This window comes from Tasmannia lanceolata, unplaced genomic scaffold (genome assembly GCF_043159265.1).
Source record: "Tasmannia lanceolata isolate RefF3 unplaced genomic scaffold, GAP_Taslan_0.1 ptg000005l, whole genome shotgun sequence".
NCBI lineage: Eukaryota > Viridiplantae > Streptophyta > Magnoliopsida > Canellales > Winteraceae > Tasmannia > Tasmannia lanceolata.
Window position 1 is genome coordinate 18,203,258 of NW_027518682.1, and position 10,638 is coordinate 18,213,895.

General features: G+C 37.8%; 1 protein-coding gene across 1 annotated transcript; it reads right to left on the reverse strand.

Moving 5' to 3' along the window:
• Positions 1-1,556: 1,556 nt before the first annotated feature.
• Positions 1,557-10,273, reverse strand: LOC143877801 (ultraviolet-B receptor UVR8-like). Its single transcript, XM_077380029.1, has 11 exons — positions 10,119-10,273; positions 9,896-10,040; positions 9,704-9,814; positions 9,527-9,587; positions 9,325-9,443; positions 8,167-8,252; positions 7,835-8,036; positions 4,920-4,973; positions 3,196-3,306; positions 2,908-2,964; positions 1,557-1,854 (listed from the first exon to the last, which is right to left on the reverse strand). The coding sequence occupies exons 1-11, from the start codon at positions 10,154-10,156 to the stop codon at positions 1,648-1,650; spliced, it is 1,191 nt and encodes a 396-aa protein (XP_077236144.1). The 5' UTR covers positions 10,157-10,273; the 3' UTR covers positions 1,557-1,647.
• Positions 10,274-10,638: the final 365 nt, after the last annotated feature.

Genomic DNA, 10,638 nt, shown 5'->3' on the forward strand with positions numbered 1-10,638 from the left:
GATAACTCAAGAGGAAAATTGTATTAAGGATGGCGATGATACCCACGATAAATACCCCTTAAATCCTGCACCATTTGGATCTCAGTGGCATATCAGAATCTAGCTTCACCCAATTGATGGCCATGTTGATATGCAGTGATACATTATCTTGGTATCTTAGTTCATAGGTAGTGAGAGGTGCCCTCTTTATCCAAGACTTTCACCATTGTTTCTTATATCTGCTCCAGAATGCCTCATCTTTGGATTGATTTTGAAGAATTTTTGTATTACTCCCACGTGTATTTAGATTTTGTTAGCTGTACTATACTCCTATCTATAATATTTTGAGGCCTGCATTCAAGTTCCGGGTTAAAAAAAACTACTTGGTTCATTCGATGAGATTTTGTATTTCGAACTGAATTGTAGTTTGTAATACGGTTCAGGACAATATGAAAAATAGCGGCCTATGAGCCTGCATGATAGATAAATATAGATAGGTGGTTGAACGTCCAACTTGACTTTCAACCATATTTCCAACTCCTAATTTTATGTTTGGGAAATGATATAAGCACAACCATGCTTTAATTATTGCACAAACAAGGCTTGTCGTTTCCTTTTAAATAACCTTTTCTAAAGATTCTCATCCCTTACACGTTTAATCGGGCGAGAACGAGAAGCCTTGCCGAACGTGCCCGTAATAACCCTAGACAACTCTTTAAATAATAAAACGCGAGATGGGTGAGTGCAATTATCAAAACATGGTTGTGCTGATTAAATTTCCCTTATATTTTGGGATTTCTATTTTGGATTTTCTAAGTTCAATAAAAGACGGTGAGATCAGCAAGCTAAACTAGTAGTGAAACAGGGAAGACGGAGTCCCTATAATTGTAAGTTGAATGAAGACGCCCCTATACACAATGCTTATTCAACATCTAACACTAAGGCCTCGTCTATTTTGTATTTTCAGCATCCATTCTTCTGAATCCAAAGCTGATTGTTGAGTAAAATAATAAGTTTTGGACTCAAAAAATGAATGCTCAATATCCAAAATGAAGGGGCCTAATAGTTCAGATTCAACAATCCCAATTTGCTTATCAGATAGCCTGAATGGACCATATGTGTCGATATTTATGCACAAGGCTTACTCGAGTAAAGGTATACCCGCATAAAGCCCAAGGACTAAAAATTTTAATCCAAATCCAACTCAAACACAATGTGGCCTCTAACGAAATTCCGATCGGAGGCAAAGCCCAACCCAAGAACATGGATCAAGTAACGCATATTAAATCTAGATGTGCATCCATATCTAGCCTATCCCATACCCATACTTCGCCCATTCAGGTACCCAAACACTGAATATAGAAGAATATTCATATTTGCATTACAAGTGGACATTGGAATAGATTTAAATTGGTAATTATTTATTTACTTAAACATATAAATTATTTGATCTTCGCTATTATTTTTCATAAATATAAACTATTTGTGACTTGCAAGATTCTAGTATACAACAGATACCTAGATAAAAGATTCACTGCCTGTTTGAACCATGCTACAGAAAAACCACAAGCACGATGTAATGCCATCATAATTTATTTTTCTTAAATATAATTTTTCAATTCCAATATAGAAGTTTTTAGAATATCCGCAGTTTCTAGACATCAATGATTAACTTGAAATCAAATGTTCTGATTCATCAATCCACGAAGCAATAGCCAGAGTATGGCGTCCACCACATGCGACGAGTTTAGCAGACCAATGTCCTTCAGCACCCTTGAGATTTGTGGGTGGTGGCAGCTCTATCGGCACCTCCATCGGGTGGCCTGTCGTCACTTTCCTCCCATATCCAAGACGTCCATGGTCTCCTCGCCCAAACTGCCAACAAAAAAATAGACCAGCCAGACAATATTTGCTTATTTTATTAGTCAACATTAAAGAGCAAACCAGTAACAGTCTAATAGCAAATCATGATCATGGACCAAACGAAATCCCTCTTGTTCTTTTGGTCAACCGCAAAGAGCAAAACAGTAACAGTCCAGCAACAGATCATGGTTAAGAACTTGGCAAGAAATAACATAAGTCTTAGAAGTATTTGAGCTAGAATATAAACTTTTGAGCGAAGATATAAACTAAATAGCTCTCAGATGATCCACAAGTTTTGAAGGGTTGGATCAGGTTTAGGTTGTTCTGTTAATTTGCCAGAGTTCAGACTTTGGATTGAGCACCCGGCGAGCCAAATTGGTAAAAATCATGTCATTTTTTTCAAGCACATCCTGAAGGGAAGGGTTTTTTTAAAATATAAAAATAAATAAAAAACATGATCTGCATCACCTGATTTTCAAATTATTTCTGAAAAAAATGGAAGCGATGAATGACTGACTGATGGAAGGATCATGGTTATGCATTTATCGTATAAAAGATGGGATATGAAACACAATTTCCCAGAGCATATAGCCATCTGGGTTCTTTTTTCTGTATTCCTAATGTTTGGGGAGTTAGGAATTTAGGATCATCCCATCAGTGTGATTTTTTGTCTATAGCTCGTACAAGAGGTGGATCAATTGCACAGTCCAGACTCATGAAAATGTGCATCAATTGTGGAATGATAGCATAGCCAATTATACCATATAAGTGCATCCAAAAGTTGGCAATTGCTTGGATGGTGAAGTGGTCTGAATTCAATTGCAATCCATTGGCCAATCTGCTCATGCGTGCACTCTGTGAGCTAGATCGTGAATACTTGCATGAGAATAATGGGCAAGGAAATATTTCCATTAACCACAGTATAGAATAGAAGTTGTCTTAAATTTTCATTTATTTACTAATCTTCTGTGCAAGTGCTGAACTCTTTTAACAGTGCATTCAACTATCATGAACTGAGCAAGGCACATAAATTCACTGCTAAGAGGATATGTTAAGATTACTTACTGAAAACATTCGACCATCACGTGTGCATGCAACTGAGTGAGTGCCTCCACAGGACACCTGAATATAATTAGGGATGGATCAATTCAAAGTCAAGGATGATGCCAAATTGTAGACAAGGATCACATCTTTTTTTCCATTTAACTACTTTGTAAGCTACTAAGACTGGACCAGCAAAGACGCAAGTCGGTTTGAACACAGGTCTTGGGCAGAAGAGCAACCCAGTCTAGCAATAGTACAATTACAAATACAGTATGAGTTGACATGAGCAGATTGGCTTTTTAGAAGTACCTGAACAATGTCTTCCCCAACTAGGAGCTGAACTCTCTGTGGAACCATTTTACTGCTCTTGTCATCTCCAAATCCAAGCCTTCCATGTTCACCCCTTCCCCAAGCATATACCTGCAGAAAAGGATCAGCATGTACCAAATGATCTTATCTCACATATGAAGATTCAAAAAGTGTTTTCCTAAGGACTTGTGGACTATATGAGTCCAATATCAAGGCACAAAGCAGTAGACTAAGTCTTCAGGAGCATGCAATAGTATATATCACAATGCAGACATACTGGCGTGGGTACATACCAGAATATTGGCAGCACCATAGCATGCCATGAGAGAGTTCGATGCATCTCACTAAGAGAAGTGCCTAACACATATTGTTTTGTTAACGATTCATCTTTCATAGGGATTATTCAGTCAATTATATACTTGAACACAAGTTTTCTTATATCATGGTAATTAATATTTCCCCCATAGCCATAATCCACGATATCCAATCATGCAGCCAAGTTCGTGAAGTATTCTTCACATTAGACATCTATGATCTCCTATCATGCAGCCTGGTTCATGAAGTAACTTCAAATAAGACATCCTATCAACAACTCGAGGAAACAATTTTTAGGTGGAATGTGACTCGTCTGTTGTCATTTCTTGGGCCCTTAGCAGTTCTACTGGCCTTTGGAGATTTGCTAACCTGATCATGGGCATTCGAGACAGAAAGAAGGAGAAAAATGTTGATGGTATTCATATTCGTCGATCAGCTAATGAGATCTCTGACGAACTGGCTAAATTTGGAGGTGATTGTGATTTCAGACTTTTATCCTGTTCAGCTTTACCTCCTTTTCTTTTGCTATGTGAGGGCCATCTCAGCCTTTGCTGTATCTTTTCATCCTTGTCTTAATTTATTTACCTTTAAAAAAACATCTGTAGCTAAGTTAGCTACACCGGCGGTGTAGCTTCACTTTCCTCATATATATATATATATATATGAGAGAACATTTCCTCCACACTTGTGTAGGTAAGTTACCTACACACTACCTTAAAATACAGTGGGGGCCCACCTTGTTTGGGTGATCCAAACCATTCATTTGAATGGTCCTCACATAGATAGGGTGTCCACAAAAAATCAGATCCATAGGATCATCCTAACCATTCAAACTATGGAGGCAAAGAATGGACTAATTTGTGAAGGTTTATACACGTCCATTTTACCTCCACAAATCGTAGGGTTGGGATGATCTTATGGATCTGATTTTTTGTGGACACCCTATCTATGTGAGGACCATTCAAATGAATTGTTTGGATCACCCAAACAATGTGGGCCCCCACTGTATTTTAAGGTAGTGTGTAGGTAACTTACCTACACAAGTGTGTAGGAAATGTTCTCTCATATATATATATATATAGAGCCACTGAATTGCAATAATTCTTCAAGAACATGAATTGCAACAAATATACTATTCAACTATGTAAATAAAATGATCACTTTTCCTCAATCTTTAGGAATTTTTTCATTTTTTCTTGGAAATCAAGAAATGAGTTTGATATTCCTGATTGTTTCCAGAACAAAACCTTTCAGAAACACCAAAACATGTCAATTCAATAGCCAACCCAATGCATGCTCAGTTTGTCAAATTCATCACTACTGTCCATTCACCAAATTTCCCAAGTTACATTCATGTTATTGATGCTTCGACGCAAGAAAATTGTAATAAAACAAAGAGAAATGCATACCTCTCCATCACCTGTCAATGCAGTGGAGTGCCATCCTCCTGCAGCAATGTCAACCTGGAGATAATGTATAGGATCAAATGATCAATGCCTTCTAATTTTAAGAGACCTATAGACTCTTCATAAAAAATATAAAGAAGAGAGCTAAATTAACAACTACAAACATTTAGTCACAGCTATATAAACAGAAAACACTGCACATTTCACATCTCAACTAGACAAATTAACCATAATAACAAAAGAAGTGACTTGCTGTACAAGACATATGACAGAAATCAAGATCCGTAAAATATAGGCAATAATTAAAAATAAAAATGACACAGACCAGCCATTTTATTTTCTCTACATCGTTAATAATGGAAGCAGTGTTTTCTATGGTTATCAACTCTCTCACAGTATGAATGAAAAAAATCCAAAAGATGCTATTATGCATCCGAGTTCAATAGCAAACTCATGTATGCAGGGTAATTTTTGCAAATTTGTACGACATATTTGGACTTGGTCCTAAAATATTGGGTATGTTATCCAGGATGATATCACTAGATGAAGTTATTTACCTCCTAGACAATGCATAGTTTGGTGGCAGCCATGGTTTAAAATTTCGGTTTCGGTAACCGTTTCGGACCTTCGGAAAAACAAAATTTCGATCGAAATTTGGTATTAATTAAAAAAGAATATTTAATTCATTTCAAAATTTCGGACCGAAATTCCAAAATTTTGTAACCTTTTTTTTAAAAAAAAATTACAATTAACCGAAATTCCAGAAATTCTGAAATTTCGGCCAAAACTTGGTAATGGCCGAAATCCGAAATTTCGGATTTTGGTCGAAATTTAAAACCATGGTGGCAGCTACTTATTTGTGGTTTTCTTTTGTTTTATGATTCGTTTTCATTCTTTTTTCTTGTTACTCCCATGTGCCTTGTTTCTTTGTACTGTGCCTGTGCCTATAGACCAGCTTGGTCTTTGGGTTTATTTAAAAAAAATGTTATCATCGGAATAAGACCCTCATAAGCCTAGGGTTGTCATCCACCTTTTGGTTAACAACTCAGATTATGCATTCAGCTGTGGACTCCCTCCAGCCAGATGTAATTTTCATCCTTTTTAAAGCTGTTTGAATGCTCAACCAAATGGAAGTGATTAACCTCTTCTTTGTAGTGTTATAAGATGCACTCGTCTATTACTCACATGCATGCCTTTCTGTTTACCATTCTTTTGATAAAATAAGGGTAAGAATTATATTTTCATGTGCAGGCAGAGTATGGATTTGGGTAATTGTTGGTGTAGATCCATGTTTTAGCTTTGTAAGTAGAATACTAGGAGGATAAATCTGTTCTAGTGGTGCACAAACTACCACCATTTAGGTTTACCTAGTATACTTGCAATTAATATAAATTCTCTACAAGGTCACCTAATGAGATCAATCCATTAGTTAATCTCTGAGAACTTTTTATGGAAGCTCAACAACACAGATCGTTTTCAAAGACAGTGTTCTTTTTTTTGGTATGATAACAGAAAGCTTTATCGAAGTTCATTTAAACAGGAAAACAGGAAATATGACCCCACAAAAGGCCTAATAAAGAGAACAAAAGACATAACAACCGAATACCCCTAGGTCCACAAACATAACCTTTACCCTTTTTTTTCACTAAGATTGTCTCGGTGTACAATAGGAGTTGGAGATGGGAAGATACAACATCTTCTAGGAATTTTCATCAAAGTAAAACAGTAGTGGAGAGTGGCTTTTTTGGTAGTTGGTGGGGTGGCTTTTTCGGTATATCACCGAATTATCCTGTTGCCGCTCCTTGGGGAATATAGATTGAAAAAAAAATGAAAGGGTGTTTAGAGACAAAGTGATTTGTTACCATGGTGGACTAATGTGTGTGACATACACAGAGTTGACATTTTTCTTGTGCGTTTATTGGCCGAAAGGAAAGAAAGAAGAGTTTTGAAACCTTAATCAAAGTAGTGAAACTCTCTTCTCCTATGGACGTAGGCACATTGTCCTACCATGTAAATCTTTTTTTTTTTTCATTTGAATATTCCAACCAAGTAAATCTTGTGTTCTTGCTTTGTGTGTTTATATTTTCTTGCATCGCATATTGTCGTAGACTGCGCATCATGTTTGATCCTGTTTTGAGAGATAAGAGAGCTCTAGGTTTCCAACGGGTAATTTGATAGGACTCAGAGAGGACAGTTCAAGCAACACGGAGTTCTATTTGACTCTCAAATAACTCTTTGCCAGGCACATACTTCATGTAATTACATACTAAAATGAAATTTACTTCGCATCCCCAAGGGCATTGTTTATGATATGTCAGAGTTGTAAATCATGCATCCTCATCATATTTAAACATTTCGTGATTGAGAATTTCTGGATACAATTGAACAGAAGCAAATTGTGTTATCAGCTCATATATGGATATATTTTATATGTTACTGTCAGATCATTGAAATTCTTTCATAAATGTTATTGATTCAGTTCAGGATCTGCATATCTATTTTGAATGGGAAACAAACCACTCTATAAATATATTAGTAAATTTAAATGTTTAACCATGTAAAGGCTTGGTCTGATGACTAACCTATCCAAACATAAGTGAATAATGGAATTTCTTGGGTGGTGGGATGTGGTCTAATATAACAAAGCTTGGGGAGCTGTTGTGCTTTCTGAACAATCTTAATATTATTTTCTTCTTCATCAATCAGAAAGTCAATAATTATAAGATTTCTTACAAATGAAAAGCCCATAGACAATTATTTTTCACCGCACATGGTCTGTCTATAGCCTTGTATTTCTTCAGTCAAAATTCAAACGAAGTTTACACATTAAGAAATGGATCAGTTTCATTATTAATTAGTACTTCCTAGTAGAAACTAAAATAAGAAACGGGTGACTGGCTTGAGTTTGAAATACAAACCAAAGTGAGATCAGAAAGGCCTTGAACATGAATAGGTTGTGATCTCGGTTGGGTATCACCAGTTCCAAGTTGTCCATATTCATTATTTCCCCACGCCCTTAACTTTCCTTCCTCTAGGAGGGCCAAGTTGTGGAATGCACCAACCGCAATAAGCCAAACCTTTTCCAGACCTTGTACTCGTACAGGAGTAGATATCTGTTTGCTATGGAAAACAACACTATTCATAATCATACCATGCCTCAAATTGTGGAGAATAATCTCCAGAAGGGCACAGAATGAAAAACATATAAAGAAATGATAGATAATAGGCAAGGACAAAGACAAAGACATACATATCTCCAGGAGGCCATGGTTGGCCCCATGTCCATACATGCCCATCTTGTGTGAGCACTACAGAGTGTGTACCTCCAGCCGCTACCTGAAATATAAGAATAAAATATATGTTAAAGCATTAATCTGGAGCTCCCAAACTCAACCCGTGTTGAAATGCAAAAACAAGAGGTGGGTATAATTTTCGATCCAGTCATGGTTCAGAAAGTAATCATTCAAACAAGGAAACTAAACCAGAAATTCCCAGGCAAGTAACTGTTTCATGTGTTACTGTAATTATTACACTTTTGGTGCTGGTTCTAGACATAAACCAAAGAAATTTAATAACTGGAAAAAACTAGGGGTGCAACTCAGGTCAGGTCGGGTTGAGGCCAACCCTAACCAACCCAAAATAGCATTCCCTCAAACCTAACCCGACCCAACCCAACCCGCCTCCAAATCAAGAAATTAATAACTGGAAAAAACAAGGGGTGCAACTCGGGTCAGGTCGGGTTGAGGCCAACCCTAACCCAACCCAAAATACCATTCCCTCAAACCTAATCCGACCCGACCCAACGCGCCTCCAAATCGGGTCGGGTTGAGTTTGGTTGGGTTGGGGTTGAGTCAGGTTCGATTAAGGTTCATATAGGACCAAACAAAAAAATACAAGAAAAAATATATAATCCTAAGAAAATCATGATAAAATTAGAGGATGGAGGTCGGGTTCGGGTTGCTAAGGCCTTAACCCTAACCCAACCCGAATTAAATCGGGTTGGCTTTTCCCAACCCAACCCGAGCAAAAATCTGGTTGTACCCGTCGGGTTCGGGTTGAGCCCGACCCAAGTTGCAGCCCTAGAAAAAACTGGCATCAGAAACCAAATTAGGAAGACAATGAAAGATGAACTGGGACGGTCCAAGAAAAACTGAACTTTTCCAATACCAGGTTTCTTTCCAAGGCCTTTAAGACCAATGTGGCAAAGTCTACAATTTGTATAATTCACCAACGTCCATAGATGATTCTCATGAATATTCTCTTACAAAGCAACTTATAAGGAGACAACCTGAATATAAAAACAGCAGCAGGAAAATCCCTAAATACTTTGACCCAAGCAATGTGCTAGCATTTAGAATAAATTTCAACAACCATAGTACTTATTACATAATGTGGTGCATTGAATCACCTGTCGAACAGAGAGCTTAGGGGCACATCGCTGAGGAATCACGATGTCCCTTCTCGGAGCCCTGCTGTTATCATCTTTCCGCTCGGATTCCTCCCCACACTGTCCATACTCATTCCCACCTACACAACAACACACAATCATTAACATTCCGAATTCCTCTACCACAAAGAGAAAGAATGTGTTACACAACATAACAAGATACCCCAAGCATAAGCTCGGCCTTGATCATCTACTGCCAGACAATGCCACCCGCCAATCGCCGCCTAAAATAAAATATCCATCAAATCCCACATCAAATATCTTAAAAAAAAATCATCAGAAGGATAACCAAGAAAAAGTAAATAAACCATCGTTCTCTCTCTCACACACGTACACACACCTGAACAATCTTGACATTTGAAAGAGCCTTAACCTGGCTGGGAGTATTTTCGGTTTTGGTTTCTGGGGGATGCCCTAAAGTCCCACGTTGGTTCCAACCCCATGTAAACAGCTATACAAATAAACCCATTAAATGGAAACGCGATTTAGAGAGGAAAGTAAAGGGAGCAATGGAAATATAGAAAAAACAAACCTTTCCATCTTCGCAAATAGCGAGTGAGTTTCTGCTACCGGCAACTAAAGAGGAGACTTTCTCTTTCTGGAGAGCTTTGATACTGCAAACTAAGTCTTTTTCTTCCGAGTTACCGATTCCCAGTTGCCCATCCTCTCCCGAACCCCTGAAAGATTAAGAAGAAGATGAGGAAAAGGAAAAAAAACCCAAGAGATTTTGAGTGGAAGTTAGGGGGACTTGATACCATGCTAAGATGATGGGATTTGGGGTTTCTGTGACCATGGATTCTGCTTATTGGAAAACAGTTGGAACGATGGTGAAGAGAGACTAGTGCAACGTGACTCGCCGTCCTAGTGATAAGTATCTTATATGTGTGTTATGAGTGATCGGATGGGATGATTTTAACCGTCCGATTTATGGTTTTTGATTAACGGTCTTGATTGCTGGTGCCTCGTGTAAAGGATTGCTGGTGAAGTATTTGATGTTCTATGACTCGCGCGAGTCATCATTAGTAGCGTTCTATTAAATAAAGAGGGCAGGATTTGCTTCATTGCTTGAAAACGACGATGGATTCTGGAATTTTCAAAGAAGGCGGATTGTAACAATTGGATCAATGCTGACAATCAATTTTGGGCCCCACAAATGAAGATATATGTTTATAGATCATCCATCGGTGTCTCACATGGATATCCCATCAAAGACTTTATTGATCAAGGGTCAAGGTGGGGACCACAAGATGGACCAGAAATGTGGCCGATGTGGCA

What these genes read in the sequence shown, in the direction of transcription:
- LOC143877801 (XM_077380029.1), bottom strand. Translation starts at nt 10,156, where the DNA reads ATGGTCACAGAAACCCCAAATCCCATCATCTTAGCATG. An exon ending in AATCCCATCATCTTAGCATG is followed by an intron (nt 10,041 to 10,118) that starts GTATCAAGTCCC and finishes TTAATCTTTCAG; the next exon opens with GGGTTCGGGAGAGGATGGGC. An exon ending in CATTGACAGGTGATGGAGAG is followed by an intron (nt 3,307 to 4,919) that starts GTATGCATTTCT and finishes CCTTTTCTGCAG; the next exon opens with GTATATGCTTGGGGAAGGGG.